Source organism: Solea solea, chromosome 12 (genome assembly GCF_958295425.1).
Source record: "Solea solea chromosome 12, fSolSol10.1, whole genome shotgun sequence".
NCBI classification, from domain to species: Eukaryota; Metazoa; Chordata; class Actinopteri; order Pleuronectiformes; family Soleidae; genus Solea; species Solea solea.
The window spans coordinates 18,522,337-18,548,204 of NC_081145.1; the positions used below are offsets into that span (position 1 = coordinate 18,522,337).

At 37.6% G+C, this 25,868-nt stretch overlaps 2 protein-coding genes across 8 annotated transcripts; both read right to left on the reverse strand.

Moving 5' to 3' along the window:
• Positions 1-1,330: 1,330 nt before the first annotated feature.
• On the reverse strand, positions 1,331-17,600 carry ampd3b (adenosine monophosphate deaminase 3b). Of its 5 annotated transcripts, none has more exons than XM_058646085.1 (18): positions 17,448-17,600; positions 16,892-16,970; positions 16,093-16,150; positions 15,045-15,120; positions 10,969-11,191; positions 10,667-10,844; positions 10,165-10,330; positions 8,679-8,898; positions 8,418-8,547; positions 7,732-7,926; positions 7,261-7,392; positions 6,573-6,736; positions 5,735-5,861; positions 5,449-5,612; positions 4,690-4,810; positions 4,060-4,233; positions 3,631-3,741; positions 1,331-2,771 (listed from the first exon to the last, which is right to left on the reverse strand). In XM_058646085.1, exons 4-18 carry the CDS (start codon positions 15,100-15,102, stop codon positions 2,598-2,600), a joined length of 2,337 nt encoding a protein of 778 aa, XP_058502068.1. In that variant the 5' UTR covers positions 15,103-15,120; positions 16,093-16,150; positions 16,892-16,970; positions 17,448-17,600; the 3' UTR covers positions 1,331-2,597. The 5 variants fall into 5 exon arrangements, with proteins under 5 accessions (XP_058502068.1, XP_058502069.1, XP_058502067.1 ...); XM_058646086.1 differs by having other exon boundaries at positions 16,892-16,989; XM_058646084.1 differs by lacking the exon at positions 16,892-16,970.
• Positions 17,601-21,373: 3,773 nt separating this feature from the next.
• Positions 21,374-24,560, reverse strand: admb (adrenomedullin b). Of its 3 annotated transcripts, none has more exons than XM_058645950.1 (5): positions 24,418-24,560; positions 23,968-24,083; positions 23,375-23,503; positions 22,617-22,803; positions 21,374-22,501 (listed from the first exon to the last, which is right to left on the reverse strand). In XM_058645950.1, exons 2-5 carry the CDS (start codon positions 24,069-24,071, stop codon positions 22,307-22,309), a joined length of 615 nt encoding a protein of 204 aa, XP_058501933.1. In that variant the 5' UTR covers positions 24,072-24,083; positions 24,418-24,560; the 3' UTR covers positions 21,374-22,306. The 3 variants fall into 3 exon arrangements, with proteins under 3 accessions (XP_058501933.1, XP_058501932.1, XP_058501931.1); XM_058645949.1 differs by having other exon boundaries at positions 22,617-22,800; positions 23,375-23,509; XM_058645948.1 differs by having other exon boundaries at positions 23,375-23,509.
• Between the last annotated feature and the right edge of the window lie 1,308 nt (positions 24,561-25,868).

Sequence of the window (25,868 nt, forward strand, 5' to 3'; positions counted from 1 at the left end):
GACTGTTTGGATGTTAACACCACTCTGCCTCCTTCAGTGTCGTATGAATTTATTCTTAGTCATATATTTGACCATATAAAAGCTTTTTATCCATGGCTGTGCTGTTGTGATGAGTAGATGATAAAATTAGGACCTGCATCATTTACATTTCTGATCGAGTGGAATTTATTTAAATTGAAAACCAGACACGATGTTTTAGTTAGTTAAACCGCTGAGTCATCTTCCCTTCCCTCAACAATCCTTATATTATGAATTTGTTTAATACTTGTAATGCAACTTAATGCACTTTATGTTTTCAAGATTGTCATTTGTTTTGATTCATACTGCTATGTTTGTGTGTCTTATCTTAAAAAGAAGACACTTCTCGATATGAAATAACAATTTCTGTATACCATTTACTTTTATCTCTGTTTTATCTCTATTATCATCTCTATTTCTCAACCTGTATATCATACTTTCATTCCTTCACACAGCGCTCATCAGTTTGTTGTAAATAGATTTGTCTAACCAGTTAAATGGCAAATATTCTTTAAAAATCTAATTTAACCAATTCATTGGAGTCACTGCTAATCCAGCACCTGCTCTTCAGTGACGTCATCACGGTGTGATTGGGGCGTGGTCAGTCTCAGTAATCAAGTGGCTAATTGCAACTGAGTGCAGCAGGTGCGTCAGTTGTGTTTTAGGCCGAAGGCAGAAAACAAACTATATATATATATATATACGCCAAGGACAAGTCTACTGGACAGTGGTCTGGATACAAATCTGGATATTACTGGTAAGTATAGTAATATTTTTAATTCTGCTCATTTACAGTAGGTAATGAATGTAATTAGTTTTTTGGACCATTTAAATTTTGAATGCTTAGCATTTTAGTCATTCATTTACTGTATTCTCAACCTTTCCACTTGGAAACTGGTGACAAAATGTTTCATCAGCTCCTTTCTCTATTCTCCATTATTCATGATCAATTCTGTTTTTTAAATGTGTGAAGTTAATGTTTGTTATATGTTTTATTGTATTAATGTGTCTGTGGTCATGTCTTTGTTTGTATGTGGTAAACTGCAATAACAATGAAAACTACTATTACTTTGCTGCAATGGTCTTTAGAGTGAACATTATGTTAAATTACTGTTTAAAATGTTAGTTAATCTTATAACTGTTGAAGGATGCTAAACATTAAATATCTGAAATCCTTCACTGAGGCCACACTGAGCAACATATGGATAAAAAACTAATCTCTTCACGTGTGCCATTTTCCCAGCCTTGATGTAACGTGACCTCATGCACATGCAACCATAGCTTAGAAAAAAGATGTAGGAATACATTATCAACTGTTGTGCATTGTTTATTTTATGTATGAAAAACTATAACAAATGGCAAACATAAGAAAGATTAGAAAAATCTTACAGCGTTTAGATTTAGTTACACTTCGCACCATTTGCTATGGATTTTGAAACACATCTACATTAAAGTGACATACAAAAAAAACAACTATGCAGTTGCTTCTAAAAATGTACATTCAATTTTTTACTTTACTTTATGTCAAATATCTGCTATCAAAAAGGTTATCTAAGTAGAAATAACATTCTTTCAAATAAAAACAACCTCCATCCCAGAAAAATTAAGCGGTTTGGCAAATTTAATTGATACAGTTTTGAATACAAAAAATAAAATCAATGTAATAATGAATTTTTTGGCGCATTTTTGATCAATAATTTTACAATAACCTTTCAACATAAGGTAATTTAGGTTTTTTTAGGTTAATTTACAGCCTCGCAACTAAATCTTCAGCATTGACCCATCACATGGTGCACAATCTGAAAGTCATAGGAGACTACCGACAACACTCGGCTTCCCTAACCAAATTTGTGTTAAAAAAAAATGAACTGGTTTAAAACATGTTATTTTTTCCTTGCACAGTGTTACATAACTGGTGCCCATGTCACTGCAGGCTGTAGATGAGAAAGAACACTATAACAGTGTTTCCCAAACTTTCTGTGGGGACCCACTTATTATTTGGTGACGCATTGAGCTCACAGAGCAATTGTTGCAATTGTCTTGTTTATATCTGCTCATGTTGTGCCTGCAGTTTGACATTTGACAGTGGAAATTTGATTCCAACATGGGCTACAGCCAGAGCAGTGTTATACACATGCTCAGCACACAGGTCCCACCTAGCACTGGATCACTACTCCAGTAAAGGCAGCTACTTCCTACACAGCAAATAAATCTAAAAAAAAAAAAAAGAAGAAGGAGAGTTTTACAATAACTGTCAATATGAGCACAGAGTTTTAGAGATGGAGAGATTGCCTCAGGTCACCTGTCATCTGATGAGATGAACTCAGGACAGAGAACAGCCTTTAAGTGTGAGTAATTTAATAACCATGTGGATGAAACTCAAAGCATCCTTTGTGTAGCGATCCTGCCGAGCACAGTTTTAAATAACCCTCTAAAAGCCTGTAACAAGGACAACAAAACTGTAAGGACACCATTTTGCTGACTGCGGAAGATTTATAAGAAATTGTGAAAAAAAAGTTGTTTGCTGTGCAAAACTATACCCAGACATTTCAAGGCACCATTTGTGCTGTTGTAGTTGATCACTCAGCTGGGTTAGTGCCATCCTCCTTCACGGCATCCACAAGAAAACTGAGTTCATTGCACAGAGTCTCGTAGCGGTAGGCCATGCGGATTTGTGCCACGTTTGTCCGCCGAATGTCATTGCCCTCTGGTCCTTCCTCTAGGTAGTTGGAACCAATGAAGTGTTTCTTCTCCTGTGGATGAGACAGGTGAAACATGTCAGGTGGTTTTCAGAGTGTGGTCAACCTCCTTAAGCAGCATGTGTTCTTGACTTGTTTTGAACAGACTGTAGGTTATTATTGTTGCTCCCTAACTGCCCAGTACACTGGCTTAATTTAATTAGATTCATTATCACAGATAGTGTTTAACTTCTTGTGCCAAATTTCTTTTGTTGAGGCATAGATTTCCTACACAAATCAGCTATTGTACAATTATGAGATTTGTTTAAAACTTTTTTTTTTACTAATGGAATTTACACATGTGTTTGTATAATTTCAGCTCACTCAATGTTTAGTTTAATGTGACATAATACACACTGGCATATCACGCACAGCTCATTAAGAATGCTATTGCTAATAGCCAGGCATTGTTTGGTCTGAATGACTGTGGTTTTGCCACTGTGGCACACCTAAAATAGGGTAACCACAATTTTGTTTTATTTTTATGATCGCAATTACTTTATGCAAAGTATTGTTTTTTAATGATTTATTATTTTGGTGGTGCAACACGAATATTGAGATGGGGAGGGCGGAACCGTTGTTTCCCAAGAGTTGCCCGGGGAATGGTTAGGGGTGTGCAACCGCTGCCGCTCTCAGAGACAACCTGTTATGGGAAAACGACAACCTGATCTTCATGTGTCTCTCTCCTTTACCTGCTATCACAGGTATATATTTGTTAATGTGGTCTCACATCTCTGGGACCCGTAATACCACCAGGATCTTTAAAAGCTAGACTTTTTCAAAGTGGAAGTCTGATATGAAATATCTAAAATATCATCACTTCTCTGGTAGTCCTAAAACCCAATGAGGCAACTAATGGAGAAAAAAGTTATACCTGGTGTGAGAGGCCACTCTGCAGCACACTGTTCCTCGCTATCTCGCACAAATCACAGGTGCTCAGCTTCCACAACTGGCCAGCGATGGCATACTCCTCCATCAAAGGCTCCTATAAAACAATTGCAATAGAAGCTGGTAACAAGGTGCCATGGTTAAATAACGAGGTGTGAAGTATGTTTAACATGCTGGGACAGGGCAAGCACAGATTCAGATGGATGATTAAATCCTGAAAAGAAGGCAGTAATGTAACAATAAGAATGTCAACTTCCATAAAACTTAACTTATTTGTACATCATTGCTGCTCGAAATGAGCTCCTGTTACTTCTGCTCCAAAACTAATTCTATAGCTGCCATAATTGGTGGTGGAAGATATTGTAAATGGGATAAAAAATAAAATATGCTTGATCTCTGTTCTTCTTGTTCTGACCTTAGTGTAGTGGAACTGCATGGGGTCATCAGTGGACAGCGACACACAAAGGCCTTTGTGTAGAAATTCTCGCAGAGGATTCTTGGAGTACTGCAGGAACAGGCTGTTGTTGCTGAGGGGAGACATGGCGATGGGCACCTGGGCCAGGTAGTACAGGTACTGCAACACTGGACTCTGGACACCAGGAGGAGATGATAATGAATAACACTTTTATATTACAGTCTACTATTTTAAAGGACTCACAGGAGTAGTTTAATTACCTGATATTAAAGGGATAAGTTGCAAATAGTTTGTTGTTGCAGTACGCACCAGTACAATACGATGCAAAAAGCCACTATTACTTGTTTTTTGGTTTGTTTTGACAATAGAGTATAATTATATCTCAATCACTTTATTGGAACACATCCAAGTCAATTGTCTAGTGTGACCTAACCTCACATTTGAACAACATGACCCCCATGTTCCTTAAACATGGAGTGGAACTCTAATTAATGTTAATGATCTAAGTATTCTAATCCAACTGCCAATGATCACAGAATTTTGACTTTTGCACAGTCAAAAGTCATATATATGTGTGATGGTTGACTCTGGACTTGTATTGACTCTTGTATTATGTACTGTGGGCTGCACCTTCTTGAGGTTGAGTCCATGGGAGATGTTGTCAGCTGTGAGGAAAGCGGAGACGAGGTGGGTAATGGAACCAGCCTCACCACAGTGAGGACGAAACTGGAAGGTGTTCAGCCCTCGCTCCCTGGGAAATAACAAGTAATAATAACAATAATTATAATACGCAGTGGTAGATGATGAGGTCCAAAACAATAAATATATAATACAATTAACATTTTCAAATCACTTGAAAATGTAAGTTGTTTAAAGACAGAGTTAGACAGGGAAACATGTCACAAATATGAGGTAAAATAGTGGCTACATGGGTAGTGCAGTACTTTTACAAGGATCTAGGAAGCTCATTTCTTAAAAGAAATAAAATTTCCCCAGGAGTCTAACAAAAATAATCTGCATTTATTATTTTATTTATTATTTAAATTATTTTATTGGAGCGTCCCAAGTCTATGCAAAATCAAGTGTGAAAATATTCCCTCCATTAGATTTTGTTGGTGATCTGAATAAGACACTGAACTTGTCTAGGCATAAGTTTGACTCTCTGCATGCTCCTAGTAGTATTTTGTACACAACTGATGGTGTATCAAACACTGCTGAACATACTAGTGCACCCTGCATTATTTTCCCCTCAGGGAATCAGTGTGAACATGTCAGACAAACACGTGTAGGCTTTTAAATCATGAACATTAAGACTTTTCAATTGAATCGGCTTCATGATATTATGTATAGTTATAGGAATATTTTTTTTGATGAACATGCAGGACTTACTTGCGTAGGTTGTTCAGCACCATGATGTTGGCGTACATATAGAACAGGTAGTAGGTGTAGGGAGGGTTGTCATCCGTGGTCCATGCCTCCGGCTTTGGACTTTTGTAAGTGAACAAGTGGTCACTGTGTTTGGACTCATCGTCCACGCTGTCAAATCCTGTCACCTGTGTGCCAACACATTAGATAATGTAAGCACACAACCAAGCATGCTTCCTGTTTAGTCTTTCAGATTTAAAGATAAAACGTTTCAGTTGTTACAAATTGCACCCATCATAAAAGTACTTACGTATTTCAAAAACACATGTAATTCTTTGTGTTTCTTTGGATTGACTGTTGCCTCAAAAAGGGGGAGGAAAATGTTCTCCAGCATCTTGGCAAAGTGTGGTACTAATTTCTTTGACTTGAAAATGTCACTGCAAGATAAAAAGAATCAAATCAGCTCATCTTCCCAGTCAGTAAACTAATATTCTAGCTTATCTTCCCTTATTTACAATAACTTCCTGAGAAATGTGTGAAAATACACTTATTATAATCCAGTGTCACATTAAGGAGGGTAAAATAAGCCGCTTCTATGTACTTTCAACAAGGTCCTCGTTTTATGAAGCTGAACGACATCCTTTTTTGTGTGCCGTAGTTCCAAGTTGTGACTGGGAAAGTTCAATGTGGGGAGAGGAGTCTGTTTGTTTTGTTTGTTACAAGTTGGAGCCTTACCATTAAATGTCACTTATTCTTACACACTGGACCTTTTATAAAAATAGGAAATCACATTACACTTGATATGATAATAGGTATAATACAGCTCCTTCTAGTAAACTATCTTGGCTATTTTTTTTTTTCTCTCAGCTTCTCCCTCTCGAGGGGTCGCCACAGGGCAGAGGTTTTTATACTGGATGTCTTTTTTTGACACAACCCTCCCATTACTAACTAACCCTAACCCTAACCCCACTTAACAATGGGGATTGTGTATCTTGCTCAGGGGACTTGACCTAACAGGGACTTGAATTGGCAACCCCTCAGTCACAACAAGCCAAGTTCCTGTTCCACTTGGCTATGGGCTTCCTTAAACTGTACTTTACAAATGTTTACACTCCCCTTTGAGTAAATAAGGCCACAGTAGCACTTACTAGATCCTGGGAATTTGGATCATCCATCTCATGTTGGGTGAGTGCACCTTGTGCTGGATGAACCACGTTGCTAGTCCCTGCCACTCACTGGTAGAGCGGCCATAAATGGACAGACGCGGCTCAGCATGCTGGTATTTACTCTCCTCCAGCTCCTTTGCTACTTCCTGAAAACACACGCCAAACCACAGGAAGCCGGTGATGTTTCTTGATAAAGGACAAACGAGGGTAATCACTCACAGAGCAGATAGCCCATTGTTCAGTCATACTTGTGCATTTTTTTTTAAATAGCAACAGAGGAAACTGTTGTTGCTCCAAAAGAAAAAGGAAAATCCATGTACTCCTGTAGGCGTCACCACCAGTGGGTGCAAAGCATCAACAAAATACACTGCAAAGACAGATGAAGTGTGTTTGGAGGAGAGGGAGAACTTCTACCTAAAATGAAATGAAATGAAAAGCCCTCTGTTGCTGTCTGTACATCTTTATTGCTGTAATTTATCACAGCTTCAGAGATTTCCACTCAGCATTTTAGTAAAATAAAGGCATTAGTTAATGGTGAATTGGAGTATAAACCTAATATAGTCCAACTTTAATCTGAATAAACAGAAAATCAGTTTAAACTGTACATGCCATAAAAACACTGGTGTGTGTGTGTGGAACCTTTGAATGATATTAACTGATGATACTACACCTTGATTATACGTGCAAAGTATTCTCCCTCGATGTAGTTGTCGGTTTTCAAGTAAATCTCTCGCAGTTCACTGGCTCCCACTGGGTTGTACTTGGAGTTAAACTTGTCAAAGCGGTGAAATGTTTGTCTTCCCTAGAAGAGTAATTTGTAGGAGAAGATAAATCCTACTGATGATCACATTCTCATTCCATTGAAGTGACTGTTGATTGTTTTCATACCACAGACTAAATGGACCACGCATGGAACATTGAGAATGATTGTGTAACACCATTAGAAACGCATGAACCTCCGTAATTGCAACCTTGTGTTAATAAGCACAGGTCAGTGAAATGTGTTGTGGTCATTTAAAAAAAATAACAGTTTAATTGTTGTCAGACACAAAGAATTTTTGTAATTCATGCAAAGTTATAGAAGGAATGATACTGGAAATGTGTTATGTTTTAAAAGCTGATTATTCGGACTTGTCCTTACAGCATGCACATCCAGAGAGTCCACTGTGAGGTCATACGGGTCCATGTGGAGCTTGCTGAAGACTTCTTTGAGTGTGATCTTCTGAGAGCCTTTCTCCAAAACCACACGGTCTTCCTCGGTCTGGTATGTGGTCTTTATAAATTTCAGCAGATGCTTCTGGTTCATACAAGCAGCAGCATGTATATGTGTATCCACCTATGAAGCAAACAGTGTTTTTTATTTATTATTAAGGTACATAAACTCAAGTTTATTCAGACTGATGGCAGTGAATTTGGATCTGGATCTGAATTTGGAACTTCTGCTGCAGTGAAGCAGCCCTTCAGTGTTGCTCAGGCTGAACAAGCTTCAGTTCACTCACTTTAAAACTATAAGTGGCCAACAGGTATTACAATGTTTTAAATGGCATAGATTCAAGGAAAATCAAACTTAGAGCAAAAGCTGTGACTGTGATAAATAAAAAAATAACAAAATAAAACCATTATAAGAAATGTTTTTAACCTTCAAACAATCTGTAAACCATCGATAGTAAAGATAGTAAACCCTGTGTCAGATCATCAAATATATTCTAAACTGCAACTTTTGGATTCACTAATTGCCATTTTTAAAAACAATACATTTTTCAGCCAAGTCATACATGTATTATGTAATAATTTAATGTTTATATGCATAACTAATGCCAAACTAACCTTTCTGACGTTGTAGAAGTCTCTGTGTGGAACGCATTTCAGCTCTTTTAGCTCTGCCATTTCATTCAGCATTTCATGAAGGTAGAATTTTGAACCCAAAAAGTTCAGCCTTCTGTGACAGTAGGTTTTCCTTTGAGGCAACACAACAGAAATATTTAATCATTTTCAAATACTTAATGTCAGGTACGCCTTGCTGGCTTATGATGGCTTGAGAAACTATGCACATAAAATATGATTTCAAACTGGTACAGTTGTTCTTACGTTGGGCCGTCAGCTATCATAGCGAGTACGTAGCTCAGGTCTATGGCAAAAGTCTCCAGGTCAGGATAAGGGAGGCTGTGGGGTTGCTCCTGTTTTAGGGCATCGGCATTATCATAAACATGAACTATTCCATTCTTTACTTGCAGCACATAGTTCAGGTCCTCAGGAATTCCTTCAGTGGAATATGGGTCCTCCCCCTCTTGAGGAGCAGGCCAGATGTCTACAGATGATGGAAGTAAATAAACAAAACAGTGAATGAGAAATAGCCAGCTGTTTAAACTATACAGAATGCTTCATAGTGTGTCTTGGACATACACAGTATTGTCAATTCTTCACCAATGTACATTGGCTTCATCAAATTTTTACTTTTTATAAATATTTCAACACAAATTACAGCAAAACTGTTACATTGGAATCTGTTACGCCAAACAATCTATTCAACTAATAATGAATAGTGATATTCTGTGAAAGTAGCAGATCTACAGTAGCTGTTATATGATGTAAAGAGGGTTAGACACCTATTTTGATACATCCAAAAAAAATCGACTCACTAAATGATCACGATATTTCATGGCGGATATTCTATTGATTATTTAAAGTGTTGTATCAATATGGAAATATTCTTCACAGGTCATTTGTCATTTTGTTACATTTTTGCAACTGATGAGAGCATGTGCTTGTTCTGTAAACGTTTAATACTTTTTCTGGCTAGTATTTGTCTTTATTTGGTAGTTAAAATGTTGATTTTGATAACTAAGCTCTTATTGGCTTATCAAAGAACGCTGTAAATCTATACATCATCTGTCTGTAGCAAGGATAACTTTCCACCATGTCTTTTCGACTTAAAAACACATTTGTTTACAGTTTCTTCCAACGTGAACTAACGTGAGGTCTGGGTATCATTTTGACTCTGGTCTGGTATTGATTTGTTTCAGAATAACACTTCCAAGATGTACATTTTATTTCTCCATCTATCCCTTGTTGTTGTTTGCTGGGTTGTATTCGGCGCAGGCATTTGGAAATGTGCCTCTGTCTGTAGTCGAGAATAGTGTGATTGACCTTGAATCACACCCCCTTCACACTATCTGATACACATGAACAGCAGCCTTCAAAATAACCACAGAGAACAGTTGATCGTCATTAAGCTTCATCTCTACCAAAGCAGAGATTGTGCCCAAACCTAGAACATAAAATTTCCTGTTTACTAAAATTACTAAATTACACCTGTCATGGGAATTGTGAGGTATTATTTTATCAGGCTATTTTATTGTCTGTTTGTTTCTACTAAATTATTGTTAATCATGTACCTTCTACACGTCCTACAAACCTGTCTGCATCCTCCTCTCAAATGAGCTGGAGAAACTCCTTCAGATTTAGTTGGATAATACTCCCTATTTGGCAAAGTTTGAGTTCAGAGCAATGCAAAATAAATGCGGCGTAAAAATGTACTTTGCAGGATTGTAAACCTGGACACATTTGTACCCACCTGGCAAGGTCTCGTCCTCCTCCTGCCACTTCTCATTTTCAGCACTGCGGAGGAATCGGGCGATTGTCCTTGGGAAGCGGTGATAGGCCAGTCTGGAGTATTTCTCCCTGATAAGCAAGGCCCTAAGGAGACTCTTGGCTGCCTGCTCATAATCCTCCACTGTAACCTGGAAATTCAATAGAAACGTTTTTCACCATCTTCAAGTCTGTAAATTCAAGCTGTCAAAATTTAAAAAAAGCAAAACGTAGTCTGTCCTTTTATAGTTAAAAACTGCCCTTTTGGAATTGAAATCATTCATTTAAACCACGATGCAGAACTAGACATGCTTTTTCCTTAATTCTTTTTGTATGTGCATTTTAGAGACAGACATATTTTTAAATTACATTCATCTATTTTGGTCTCTGGTATAGAAATGATGGTATTTGATTGCTGGAAGCTTTGTGAAGCAGCCATCACACATTAATATTATGTGCAGTTGTGCATTCATTTGGAGGATTGTTACCCCTGCACAGTAATCTCCGCTGATTGTAACTCTCTGGAAGTCTGGGAAACTGGATGGGAAACATGGCTCAGCTGTGGCTAGGGGGAACAATGAGAATGGCACAGACGGGGCCCCGTCAAAACTGTCCGGTATCTGTAAAGATATGGACTGCGAGCGTTTCAACATGAAACTCTTCTTCCTAGTGATACATAAAACATAAAAAAAGAAAAGAAACAAGTGTTATTTTCCTAACAGTAAGTAAAATCTGCTTAATTTCCACAGAAAACTATTGGTAGTCTTTTTTGAAAAGGAAATTGTCCCACTTCTTAACAGTTTCTTGTGATTGCTGCTCGGCCAACTCCTTCTTCAGTGCCCTCTCCATGTTCTCATGCAGACCAATGGGACAGTCCTCTGGCACCGTGAACAGTGCCATGGCATCCTTGGTGTCTTCCTCCTTCAGGGCTGAGGCGTAAACCTTCTCTGCGATGAGACGCACCGTCTCGTCCACCTCGCTCATCGAGAGTCTTGGGAAATGCCGTGGCATGTCTGAAAGATTGAGAGAGTTGACTTTAGACATCATGATCTTTTTCTTGAAAAGGAGAACTTGGTTGAAAGTGAGACAGACATTTTACAATTCAAAGGTGCAATTATATTGATTCAGAAGACAAAGTTTATTTGGTTATGAAAGATTTGCATCAAATTTAAGTTATGACCCAAGAGAGAAGGGTTTATACATTAGTAGTGATCCGAATTAAGAATTTTTTTCCACTGTATGCCTTGCAAGATAGATACGTGCACCGACACTGTGGGACACTGAGCAGCCTTGGCAGAGGTCTGAGTTATATTTGTTTTCTTTGTCATTGTTTTTAAAATATCAAGTCACAGTCTTGGCCACAGTATCTGCATGCAGAACATGCTCATGTACACCCCGGATAACATGTCCACAAAGAGAAGGCTGGTGTTACGCTGAGTTTTTCTCACTTGCCCAGAACTGGCTGTCTGTCACAGGAACACTTCCAGCTAAAGATTATGTTACACTTTCAGCACCTGTGTATGAGGAAAGTCCAACAAGCTGCTATCCTACATGGACACTAACTTCAGGAATGGATTAGAAAGAACTACAGAGTAACTGTATGTTGTGTCCTCAGCTCTCTGTGCGTGTAACTGAGGACGAGTAGAAACTATTGATCTATAGCTGAGATTTGCCTGGATGATTCAAAACATCATGAATTTTCTTTGATGGTCCACCGGGCCACAAATGTGGTAAAATGACTGTGTCAAATGGGTTGTTTGTCTTTCTTCAAGTGCTCTCTGTACTAAAGCATTGGCACAAAAGATCTTATAGGTTGTTGTGAGGAGTGGAATAATAATTTATTTTAATTATGAAGCTGTGGGAACAAGGTCAACTGTGGCAGGTTGCAAAGTCTCTGTAATTTATGGGGAAACTGATTTGTTTACTGTAATTGAGGCTTGAAGTTTCAATGTGATAAAATGCTTTTGGAATTGGAGATACTTGCTAACATGTTATATTTCATCACAGAAATATGATCAAATATGGCAGCACTGAACAAAGACACAACATCTTTGAGGCTATAAATAAAAATAAGAGCTAGATGAACTTGAGACCTACAGATATAAATTTGAAGTTAGGGGCTGAGCGGTGGACTTGCTATGTTTTGTAAAGCATCTTCCTTAACTCACATCAGTAAACATGTAAACACGAGTGGCTGACTCGTGTCGGTGCTGGCTGCAAGTTCTGCAAGTGTGTGAGGCAAGTTACAGTAAACAGTTAATCACTCTCCAGGCTGTTGACCTGGCTGCCCCCTGAGGAGAGGTCATTGCCTCTCTACTGGGAATGGTATGCAATTCAGAGAAAATGGGAAACATGAAGATCTTGCATTCAGGCTCTTTCTTCTCTGATACATATTTGTGTTCAGTGTGTTTGAGTAGTACTGTGGTGAAGCCTAGATCCTTTAAATTCAGCAGTATGATCATGACTGATGGGAGGCCTGGTCATTGATGCTAGGTTGATTACTAATTGCAGCATTTTGTACTTTTAAATGAGCCATGACAGTTTTTACTCTCCAACTCTAGAATTTACAACTAGAATTTTGCAGATCATTAAAGTATCCTGAAGTCTTTATTTGAACGAGAAAGGGAACGTCTGAGCCTTTGTTTTGAAGAACTGCAGTTCAGAACGTACCAAGACTTTTGGTTCCCAAGACCTTTTTGATGGAAACACAGTCATGTTTATTTGTATTGACCTCTTTCTCTAAAATAACCATGACATGAGCACTGGTATCTATTTTTAAACTTGGTTCCCTGTGAATTCATGTGGGTATCAGAGCAGATGAAGGACAGTGGAGTTGTTTATTTAAATAGGGCTGGCTGTTTGCCTAATGTTCCTGGTGTAAGAACTAAAACAAAAAACAGTTGCCTACCAACGTGCATTAGTAGTTGAGTTGTTGGATTATTTGATGACCGTGTCATCACTGTTACTTTTAATATGAATATCGCAGTCATTGCAAGACGTGTGGCCAGTTCCAGCATCAATCCCCGAGGTGATATTTGAATCAACAAGCAGGAGACGTTCAGTACTTTCATATCAAATGGCAAACTTCTGCGTTGCAGAATCACCTTCGTTAGTGGTTTACATGCAACTGTATCCACATACTGTTGCCCTCATATTGGCACATAATGTACTGCCAGTTCCTTGGCTAACACTTCATTCCCGACAAGCCTGTCACCATGTGTGCTCGCTCCCCGCTGAAACAGCTGAGGCGCCTCAAGATGACCTTGACCTACATATTCCCGCTATTGAAATAGGAACTGTACAAAACAGTCTGAGCATGCTGCGAGGGTCTTTTTGGTGTCCGTTTACACGCAGCACCTAGAATGCTTGAAATATGCATGGGAAGAAGCCAGAGGTGTATTTAACCAAGATGCTTGTGGGTTTGCAGTTCTGTCATGCCCTTGTTACTAAGCAACCTAGAGAAGCTGCTGAGATAACGCAAGTTGATGCAGCTTCACTGAACCCACTGAACCAAGTAAAAAATCCACACAAAGACAACAGGTTACTAGTGCTTAGTTTCCCTCAGAGCAGATTTGCCATTTGATATGTGTGTGGAGAAAAATGAAAGGAACAACTTTGCCTGTCTTTATGCTTCTCATCCTTCATCAACTGATTCAGGAGCTTTGTCTGGGTGATGGAGGCTCACTGTATTTTTTTGAGTTGACAAAGACCAGTTTGACCTACTTCTTTGGTCTGAGTATCAAGAGGTGCTTTGAAAGTGCTCACTGTGCTCCAAAAAGTTGAGATATTTGCATCCCACTCATTTGTGCCTCTGATCCATGTCTCCATTGAAATTACGGATTTTTGTGTGTAAAAGATGCTGCATGTGAATGGCCCCTAACCTATCTGATAAAGATTTCGGTTAGCATGATGATCTGCTTTTTGGGAGAATAAATCTGTAGCACATTACAAGACATTGCTAAAAGTGAATAGACATTGAATAAACCCACTCGTAATTGTAATCACATTTCATCTTAGTGTCTCCAGATTTTTATAACCACTAGTTAAAACTTCATCCGTCTCTTACCTTCTGTAGTGATTTGGGCCATGTTTGGCTCTCTCAGTCTTTGCCTGTTGAGTCAAGTATCTCTGTTTTCATATGTCTGCTTCTGTCTCTTCTAGACTCTCTAGTTCTTAGCTTTGGTTCCACCTTTTTAATGTATCTGCCACTGGAAGTGTTGCAGAAACCTCTTGGTGCTGTCAAGACTGTCCTCTGCTCTGGTGTCTGTATCTGCCTTCTACCAACAATATGTCTCTGCTGTGTTATCACTCCCAACTGCCTCAGTCAAGCGTTGCTCTGCTGGTTTTGTGGACTGCTGTCAGTATTTGTAATGCACCTGCTCGTTGTTGCTGTCTTGAGTGACCCTCTATTTTGGGGAGTTGAGAGCATCATGGCAACAGGGCCTGCTAATCCAAACTGGTATGTCACAACTGGCTGCTGACATGTAAGCATCTACCAGTGAGGTGGGGCAATGAGACATGGCAAGACAGACCTAGGAAAGTACATTTGAAAAACCTTCTTAGTTTACTACACGTTTTTTTTTTAATTAGATAATTATTGTGTGCAGTCTAATTGAAATTTAGTTACAACACTGGACTAATGCAAACTGACATGCAATTAAAATGACTAATTAAATATTAAGTTTAAACTGTCAATTAGTCATCAATAAGTGAGGACAGGAACTTCCATGCAATTAAATTGCCCACACAATCCCATGCAGTTCTCAATGCCATATATGTAATTTCCCTTTAATCTGGAGGAACCCAGCACAATTCAGTTCCCTGTTATCATGGGAAACCGTTTTGTACTGTGGAATATTTACTCACCTCTCCCAAAGCATGGCGTAGAATCCTGCTTAGAAAGTGGCGCGCTGCTTTGACTCATTGTGAATTAGTTTTTGATCTGTAAGAAACAAAGCTTAGATTAACACTGTGGAGGTGAAATATTAGGTTTTGAATTAGTTTTATTTGCACACACACACCAATTAGTGATAATGAATATGACCTCTGCATTTAACCTGTCCTTTTTACACAGCGGTAGTAAACACACACACACAAACCAGGCGCCAGAGCAGAGGGCAGCACTTATCTGCCGCCTGGTTGGGGAGCCTTGCTCAGGGGAACCCCATCCCCTGACCTATCCTGGGATTTGAACTAGCAACCCTCCAGTTACAAGCCCACTTCCTTTTCTCTTGACCGTTATGACAGTGATGATGAGTGAGCTGGTATAGTTTCAGTTCTGTAGAGCTAAAATATAATGGCACCTACTGTGAGGGTCGTAAACGTGTTACAGTACAACATTGACCTGGTTCTTAAAGAATGTGAGTGTGGAGTAAAGTCATGTACCACGTCTGGGTTAAGTTCTTGCTGTGAAAAGCTCAGATGTGGAGTCAAATCTGCGGACTTCAACCTTTTAAAATAGACTTTGTGTAGTAAGATTTATGTAAGTTAGCATGCAATTTTCAAATTTCTTACATTGCAATTATACATGCTAGAATTAACATCTGTGCAATTTCTCATGTTATTTTCCAATGTGAAAGGTGTATATTATATAAATGTTTAATATATCCCCTATATTTGTATATTCTTAATTTATTTGGATCTCTTATTCTATTCATGTTTTGTAAAGGCTGTAACAAGTGAATTTCCTTGATGTGGGATCAATAAAGTCTAACATTGATTAACATTGAACTTAAAATATTACAGAAACAGAAAACACAGATGTAATATTGTAGCTAATCTTGAACTAATGTAGAACGGTAACAGTATTTGAACAAGTGTTACATTTAGTACAGCTGAAAAGTCCAAGTGAGAAATGTTTGGTCTTTCATCAGATTTGTCAAAAATGTTAATTTAGTAGCCATAAATCACTTACTCAGTTAAAGAGATCAAAGTGCAGTCCAGATCTCCTCCTGACACACTCACTGATAATACTGCTGGACAAAGGAACATGTGTTAGTTTGCAATCAATCTATAAAGGCAATAACACTAAAGACAGAGTGAGTGACCGAAACGGAAAGAAAGAAAGTTAATTATTGAATATTTAGAGTCTATTTGTGCACAGTTTCAATTGCATTTTACTGGTTTACTATTTAGTTAAATTCTGAGGAGGCAGAAAAAAGTAAATGATGAAAATAGACAATGGAGTGGATCAGGATTGTGCCTTTAAAAATAATCTTAAGAGAAAGGAAGAAGTGGCCAGGATACTATTTAGAACGTGAGTAATAGGTGTCAAGGTTGGTTGATGCATATGATGCATATGTAAAAAATAAATACATGATATCATCTTTCTTTGAGGTTAAGATGCACATTGAGTCTGAAACATCTATTGTATACAACACTGAGGTAAAAGTAAATAGAAGTAACAAAGAGGAACTCAGGTTGGTAGTTGGTTACAAGAGTTTAGCTGGAAGTGGTTTGTTGGTTTTGGAATTTCCTGTTGTTTTTCAGATGAGTCACTCTTTTACTTCATATTTACGCAGGGCGGTGCTGATGCCCTTCTTTGCCTGTGCAGCAACAATATCGGTGTGAATGTTTTGACGCATCGGGGGCACTTTTTATTTTGAGGCTGTTAAATGGATTTAGATGGATTAGTAACAGGTTATAACTTGTTAAGATAGCTGCAGTTACAGACAACACAGGTAGTCATGAGAATTAGAACGGTTTCTGTTTACCTGGAGGATTATCAGTCACCTTTGCTTCTAATGGTATGTTGAGTGCACTGCTGAGGGAAATGTCTGCACTCGTCCTGCCCTAAGAATGGAATGCATTGCTGTGGTCCAGTGAACAGAAACAAGTTCACTGCTGTCTGTAACTGCGGTGTGTGTAACAATGGCATACAGTACATGTTGGTTAATCTAATTTTATTCAGTGTGTTTCACAGAATGATCATCAACCCGGAAGTAAGACTGATAAGTTGTCTGTATTTATACAGTGTTTTAGTGTCCAGGTTGCTTCCCTTTCACGATGGACAGACATGTTCATACTTGTGTATAACTGTAGTCTCACGTTTACCTGAGCTGATTTTCTTTGGAGAGTGTGGAAATAATAAATCCAAAAAATAATATAAAACATACAGACCTCAACAACAACAGTCAGCAGTATTAACCAAATTACAATTGTCACAACTATTAGTGCAAATTATCAATATCTTCTGATAGAAAACAAATATAAAAGCACTGAAAACATTATTTCATCTACAAAGTTTGGCTGTGTCAGCAGCGTACTTACAGTTTGCAGGTTGGTGCACAATGTAAATACCTCTTGGTACTGCAGCGACCCTTATTAGGCATCACAGGACAGAAGACAGCGCCTTATAGAGCAGCCTCTTCGACTGCAGACATCCAGTTTACTCTTTCAGTGCCAGTGTGAACAAGTGCAGAGGATACTAGTTGCACTGCTCAAAGTGACTTTCAGGAAGTGATTTGCATCAGTTCAGTACAGGAAATGCAGGAGGAAGTTTTGTAGTTTTTCTTGTGAAGAGCATAGGACATATTTATAGAATATTTTTAGAGGACATAACCTTACAAAATATGTACATAATAATTGGATATATAGATTCAGATAATCACATAAACAATGTGTCAAACACAGCTCAGCACACTCAAAATTAATAAATAGACATCTGTTATATCTGTCATTTAAAGTACTGAATCATTTAAAAAAAGTCATTTAAAAGTAGTATTTATTTATTTACAGATAAATATTTTGTTTTTTCTAAACCTAAGAAAGTTTACTTTATATTAACATTCGCCTTGACCTTTGCAGTGCTAGGTTGCCTGAGGAGCAAAGTGTGTCAAATCAAGTCAAGTCGTGCTTGTTTAGCACATTTAAAACAGCTGAACCAATGTGCTTTACAGAAAAATACTCTTTACAAATTGCAAAATCTGTATACATAAAAGTCCCCAAACCCGAAGATCCCCAACCATACAATATATCATAAGTGATGAACAACTCATGATTGTTTAACTTGTGCACTATTTTTACTTTTTAAATACCTACCTGACCACAACTCTGCAGCAGTTTTGATGAGGTAAACCACGTTTTAGTTTCACTTGCTGTTTATCTCCTAATTTAGAGTTTAGATTGTTCTTGTGATTATTTTAGGAGAAATCTTTGATTCAAAGAGAAAAACTTACAATTTGTTTTGACATATTTTCTGTCCTCTGGATAGCACAATGCATTATTAATTATCATGATGTCCTGTCTATTATATATAATAGAATAATATAATAATATAATATAAAAAGAAAATACAATTAATAAAAAACAATAAATCACAATTAAAACAAATAAAATTAAACAACTTAAATGTTGTCAAATGCCAATGAAAATGGATGCGTTTTAAGAAGAGATATAAAAACAGAAAGGGAAGAGGCCTGTCTAATGTGCACAGGCAGATTATTCTACCGTTTAGGGGCCACAAAAGTAAATGCACGATCCCCTTTGAGCTTCAGTTTACTTTTTGGTCAGTCAGGAGCAGTTGCTCCACCAAAAAACATCACTTCTGTCTTCTTATCATTAAAATTTAAAAAGTTAATAGCTATGCACACAGAAAGTTCCGTCTGCCAAGTAGGACCTGAACCACTCCAGGGCTACACCCCTAATGCCCACTCACCGTTCTAAATGAGAGCTCAAGATCTCATGGTCCACTGTGTCAAAAGCAGCAGTTAAATCTAAAAGCACAAAAATAGCACAGTCACCAGAGTCAGCAGCTAAGAAGAGATCGTTGAAAGCTCTTAAAAGAACTGATTATGTGCTGTGCAGAGTTTCAAAGCTGGATTGGAAAACGTCAAATATTGCGCTCTTCCAGAAAGACCAGGAATTGACTGAAAACTATCTTCGAAATAAAAGGCAACTTGCAGATGGACCTTTAATTAGCGAGAACTGTGAGATCTAGACCTGTTTTTTAATCCAAGGTCGCACTACTGCAATTTTCAGGGACCACACCTGAGCAAATTACATAGGATTAGCCTACATGAACTTGTCTGACAGTATTTTGTAACTTCTCTGCTCTCTGCTTTGTGGATATATTTCTTCTATATACAACATTGGTTCCTCTCACACTCACTGTTTATCTTCTTTGCGTATATTTGGTCGGTGGACTGTAACAACTTAGTTGCTTTTTGTGCATTAATAAGGTTTGTCAGGTCTGTCAGTAAATGCTGTTGCACATTTGACTGTGTGCCACTGCCGACTGGGACATTAGTGGTTTCTGAGTAATGGAATACAACACCACCTTGTGGACAAAGTAGGAAGACGCACTCTCATGGCCTCTTACTTTTCTCCAGTTCCACTTTTGATTGTGTCATTGCTACTTTACCCAAGCAATATTTTAAATAAATTCAATTATTTCTAGTCATTTATAGTCTTGTTATTTTGAAAATATTTCCCAGGTATTGCTTCATGTAAATGCACAACAAATATTGCTAAATTCATTTAATCTTTCAAAATACAGATATGATATATATATATATATATATATATATATATATATATATATATATATATATATATATATTTTTTATTATTATTTATTTATTTATTTATTAAATCCATGATGCTGTATCACCTCAATTTTGAGCTTTAAAAGTTTGAGATTACTGTGTAACTCGGCTTCAACTTCACAGGGAACTTTTGTGTACAAGTACAAAGAATGCATGTAGTTATTTGTCAATGTATATCTCTATGTATATCTATGTGTGTGATGAATTGTTCAGTGGACCCAAATAATTGAAGTGAGCTACATCGTTTTAGACGCTGGTGTTGAAAAACTGATTTTTTTTTTTATTATAAATGTCCATCTTTGCAGTATTTAAAACCATTTTTTACTTGTTCGAAACAGGGAGGTTTTTGACATTTTCCAGAAAATAGCCAGATTTGTTGAATGTGTTTCAGGTCAGAGCGTCCACTCTGCATATGATCTGTGGAGGTCAAATTCCATAGTTATTAATATCTTTTATCTAATCCTCTTTAGAATGTTGCTGATGTGCAGCGAACCCTACTGGTCCTTTCTCTCCATTCATCAAAACTTATCTCTGCCAAAACAATTCATTTTCTAGAAATGCCTTGATTGCACAATTTGGGAACATTGTGACCCAAAACAAATTAAATTATAGATCCCATTAAATTTATCCAGCACAGATGAAAAATTGGTGTTTATTTTTAGAATGGAATGTACCCCATTGGTTCACATGTTTTGGACTCGGTATTGAATCATTCTTTGTGAAGTCATAAAATCACTTTAATCAAGGGTTAAAAAATGAGAATGAACGCCAACTCCACACATACACATATTATGCTCTCAGGCAACAACTTTCTTGTCACAAGCCTCAAAAACGAAGTTTAAATGTAGTAATTTTGGAGATTGTTCATGAAAACAGGACCAAAGTAGTAACTTAAAGCTTCTTTACACATCACCAGTAATGTTTTATTTATTTATTTTACTTCATGTAATAATCTTTGTCAATATTGTTTATTTATTGTAATATTTTGTCTATCTGTGAGCAGTGTGAGCGTCAAATAGTAAAGGGTAGATTTTGAATTGTGTGTATTTGAGGACCTGTAATGAGTCAATTAATTATTTTGATAATAGCGGAGTGACAATTTGTTGTTTTTCTTTTCAATATATTGTTTTCTTTTGTCATATTTAGGTTTGTTTGAGGACGTCATCTTTCCTAAACAATTAATTGATGATTCAACACACATTAAACATTCAATTATAGCCCAATTAAAAAATAAATTAAAAGGTTTAAAAGCAGCATAACTAAAGGGTTGGATTTAGATAACATTTTCTGTGGATGTACTGTATGTTATGGCCCAAAAGAAGAAATTATTAGATTTTGCTTGAGGATCCGGTTTCAGGATTGTTTAAAAACAATTACTGATGTTGCGAGATTGTGGAGTGTGTTGACACTCTGGGCGTGGCGTTGGCGCAGGTTTTCATGCTCCGAGTGTTTTCTTTAGTTGTTTTTCTTTTTTAAACTGCTCTGATCAGAACTTGCTTCCCTGGTGTTGACGTCTGTCAATCTTTAAATATATGTGTGTGTTAAATGATTATGGTTAAAATTAGGGTTAATGCTTTGTTTTGGCCGTCCAAGTGTTTGCTTACGTGTGTGTGTGTACACATTGAGTACAAGTTCTTAGGTGCATTCATTTATTTCAAGGGTGAGGACAAGGCATGCGGCTGAAAACATTCACAATTTCCATCTTTTGCCACAAGAAGACATAAATCATTTTTAAACAATTTCAGCTGAATTATGAGCACATTTTGATTAATCACATTTAAATGAGCAGACAGATTCCAAAACTAAGGCTCTTGGAATGAAACATTACCACAGTCATTGCTTTGTTGAAGCAACTTAGTTTTGAATCAATGGGCTCTGCATTCAGAATACTTTTCAAAGGCAACTATAAAGCTAGATGGCAGCAGAACACTTACATTAGCTTATTGGTTCTTCTACATGATAACGGAACGATTTTGTCCATCAGTCCATCATGGCTTCTAAAGTCTGGCCAAACACTCCTTTCACCTTTTCAGTTACTATGTCTGTGTTTTACCTTTCAAACTAATGTATTTAAAACTCAAATATGATTAATATCCAGATGATATATATATATATATATATATATATATACATGACAATAATGTTAAGACACTGATAATGAATTCACACATTACAAGGTTTTTATATACACAAACAGACAGTAAAGATACACCAGGTACTTCACTGAAATTAAAAATAAGAGACATTTTTTACTATGTATTTTTGACGTGTAAAATATATTTGTGCTATATGATGAAATACAAGGATGTTTTTATATATTCTTGTATTTTTTTTGTTTATAAGCTTGGTTCATATTGTATAAATTGCACTTCAACACATTCAATTCACTTGTGAGAGGACTTTGAACTTCACAGTTTGTGGTTCAATGATGGCAGTCTCTTGTTTCTCCCCTTGTGAGCCTCAGTTCCACTTCAGTTCATTGGTATTTCTAAGAACATCTTCAGGAATCGCCTTGAATCTCAGCTGCCAAGCTCACTTTGGAAGCTGAAGCTGAGACAAACATTCTTGTCAAGTCCCAAAGGTCTAACTTGAATTCATCCATAACTCACACACCAACTCTGACACACTGAGACCTGAAGGAAAGCACGCACACTCAATCTTCTCGGTATCTATTATAGGCTTCTCGCTGTCATCCACAGAGTCCAGAGGTGTTCCTGATGTACTGTACAGGCGCACCAGTGGTTCCTTCTCCATGTCTTGAGTGACAGATATCTTCTTCTGTGAGCAAAAAAAAAAAACACAAACAAAACAAGGATTCCTTGTTTTCATGACTGTCTTAGGTCAATGTGCATATACTTGTGTGTCTGCGGACTCGCTGACTAACTTTTCCTACCTGGACAGTAAACTGAGCGACATCCAGGGGTGAGCGGCGGCGACGGCGCCCATAGCCTCCCGAGCCAATCTTCTTCTCAGGGGCAACGGCATCTTTTTGATTGTTGTTTATCCTGAGCAGACGGTAGATCAGGTCGTGGTTTACACATGTGACGAGGGCACAGCCAGATGGTGTCCTCTTGGTTCTGCTATATGACGGGAAAAAAAATCCTTATTTTCCCTCCACCTTCTAGGCGATGCTACAACTGCACTGCCAGATATATGACACAGTACGTTAACATACAAAATGATACGATATACTTTATTGTCCCCCAAATTCATTTTGGGCTGAGTGAAGCTTCATACATCACAAACAATAGATACAAGCTACACATTTCACAGCTAATAATTAAATAAATAAATGAAATAGAAAGCAATGGTTGAATAGAAAGCATTAACCATAAAATGATCCATCTGTGAGCATTGCACATAACCACATATTGCTCGTATTTCAACATCAATCTGTCACAGTCATCATAAATATACTTTAAATTTGCTTTTTATACATGATGACAAGTGGCATCTACAGTACACATTAAAAAAAAACATAGTGCTGATTTAGGGTTTCTTGAGGTAGCCTAAGCACCACATAAGTCCCATGTACTTGATTCCAGCTGCGGACCTTTTCTGCATATCTTTCACTTTTCTCTCTTGACATGTTTCCAATCAATCTGTCAACAATCTGAGGGCAAACATTTTCTTCTTAGCGTGTCTCCCTACCTCAATGGAGACAAAACCACTTGTCCATTCTCATCCTGCTCCTGTCCAACATGGACGTCAGAGGACGGTTCTTTGGCCGTGATTAAGATGTTGCCCAGGTCTCTCTTCATATGGCCTTGCAGCCACACTCTAAACCTCCAACACAGAAAAGAGGCCATGATATTAGCAACTGGCACTAATCCAGATACCGGTAGACTTAAAGTGATCACATAAGAGCACTAAAATATTATTACACGTCCAAAATAATGCAACAGTTTTATTTGAGGCAAATGTAGCTTAAGTTGTATGATGAAGTTTCTGAGCGCAATCGGGTAAGGTGTCTTTATATAAATATAAGTCACAATGTTTTATGATCAGAGTGATGGCATAAAGAGAGGAACCTCCTAACCAATAAATACCCCCCAGTTACATAGACTGACAAGGCATGGTGGTAAAGCTGATGTCAGAAATAAGTTTTGATAGATAAATGACTGTAATTTTCAAACCAGAGAGAGCAGACAAGTTTGTTTTCACTACATATACATATATGTTCTTTAATAACAACCAACACAAATGTTTTAATACATTTTAGGTATTATATTTGGCTAGCTCACCTTTTCTTCAGGTTGAAGTTGAGCTCCCCTGTGTCACATTTCACCAGTGGCAGGACTGTGGTGAAAACACAGCAGCAGATGATGGTGTGCAGGGCTAATCTCATTTTGGCTGCAAGCTGTCAACAGCAAAGACACAGAAGTGGTATTTTATGATATTTAGTTTGAAATGCTGCCATAAGTGTTGAAAGAAAGCATTTGACAATTGGCTAGCCTTTTCTATTTCAATTTTTTAAAATATATAAATTAATATAAAAAGATCTGTAAAGCAAATATTAATGGCAAATTAATCAATACTGCCAACACCAGAGAATATAAATACAAAATCCTACTCAACTATTCAACTGTATCCTGAATTTGACAAGTCATATACATTCCTTAATACATGAAAAGTGCCCCAAGCAGTTGTTTTAAAACCTAAATTAAGATTATGGAAAAAATAAATTGACTTACCTTAGCTTGTACTGTGAAGTTAAGAATTTATGGCACACATTCAAGTGTGTTTTGCACGGTTTAGAAAAATATGGTGGCGGTGGTTGTTTTTTTTTTGTTTTTTTTTAAGGTTGTAAAGACTTTACCATGAGTTGAAATCTGAAGTTTACACTGCTAACATGAGAAGCTTTATAGAGAGAGGGAGGGAGCTGTACCTGAATGCCAGACCCAGTGGGAGGGACTCTGGGACAGTTCATGTCAACCCCATCCACCCCACATGTAGACAGTCAAACCAAAAGCCTGCAGATAAAAATTTATAATCAAGTCAGCAGTCCTCGACCAAAGTGTGACTGATGCTTCTTCCTATTTGTTGGTCTTGCCTTTGGTTTATTGAAAGTCTTTGGTCTCTTGGAAAACATATAAAAGGAATAGATTGTGTTAATATATATGAATATACAATATAAGCTGGTCATCTTGGGATAAGATGTAACGGTAGCTTCATTGACTATGCTTGCTCGAAACGTGCAATGTGTGGGATTTAGCGACATCTATTGGTGAAGTTGATTGTTGCAGCTGAAAATCTCTGACCTCACTCTTCCCCCCAAAGCATGATGGAGAACCTTTGGTGGCTTTCAGTTATCGCCAAAACTCAAGTCTTAATTTTCGTCTATTAAAACCATGGTTGCCTCTGTAGAGAAGACCAACCTCTGATATAAATATAAAGAGCACATTCTGAGGTCATGAAAACAACTCATTCGAAAACAGCAATTTAATTATTTTATATTCCATCCATCCATCTTCTACCGCTTTATCCTCCACGTGAGGGTCGCGGGGGGAGCTGTGCCAATCTCAGGTGACATAGGGTGAAAAGTTTGCCAGTCCATCACAGGGGCCACATATAGAGACAAACAACCATTCACTCTCACACTCAGTCAATTTAGAGTGTCCAATTGACCTAATCCCCATATTGCATGTTTTTGGACTGTGGGAGGAAACCGGAAAACCCGGAGAAAACCCACACTCACACGGGGAGAACTCCATGCAGAAAGGCTATTTTATATTCCATTTCTGCCAAATTTAATTAATTTCACCTCAATCTTACACACTGCTTAAGTTGGTAGCAAACCGTGTTATAGCTGAAATATCTTCTGAGTTTGATTGCAGTCCAGGTTAGCCACCTGTGATATTTAAATTAGCACCACTGTCGTTATAGCAACTGCATGCCCTGTGAAACTTAGGTAGAGACACGAGCATCAAACTGAACTTGAACCTGATCACTTTGAGTGCTTCTTGCATCCACTGGTAGTTAATTAAAGGCATTCTAAACACGTCCAGTGTAAAGATTAACCAAATATGGAGGTTTTCCACACTGGCTTCCATGTATTGTCATTACCATAAAGACATTAAGAGCTGTTGAACGTGCAATAGTTGGTTTAAGGGATCAAGGATTACCTTAAAGTGCCACCAGTAAT

Bases quoted from the DNA above. Each gene is read 5' to 3' on its own strand.
- admb (XM_058645948.1), bottom strand. From the start codon at position 24,071: ATGAGATTAGCCCTGCACACCATCATCTGCTGCTGTGTTTTCACCACA. The intron at 22,804-23,374 runs GTAGGGAGACAC...CCCGTCATATAG, and splicing joins GTGGTTTTGTCTCCATTGAG to CAGAACCAAGAGGACACCAT. The intron at 22,502-22,616 runs GTAGGAAAAGTT...TTTTGCTCACAG, and splicing joins TCGCTCAGTTTACTGTCCAG to AAGAAGATATCTGTCACTCA.
- ampd3b (XM_058646084.1), bottom strand. From the start codon at position 15,102: ATGAGTCAAAGCAGCGCGCCACTTTCTAAGCAGGATTCTACGCCATGC. The intron at 10,845-10,968 runs GTGGGACAATTT...ATGTATCACTAG, and splicing joins TCACAAGAAACTGTTAAGAA to GAAGAAGAGTTTCATGTTGA. The intron at 5,613-5,734 runs GTAAGTACTTTT...GTTGGCACACAG, and splicing joins TACATGTGTTTTTGAAATAC to GTGACAGGATTTGACAGCGT.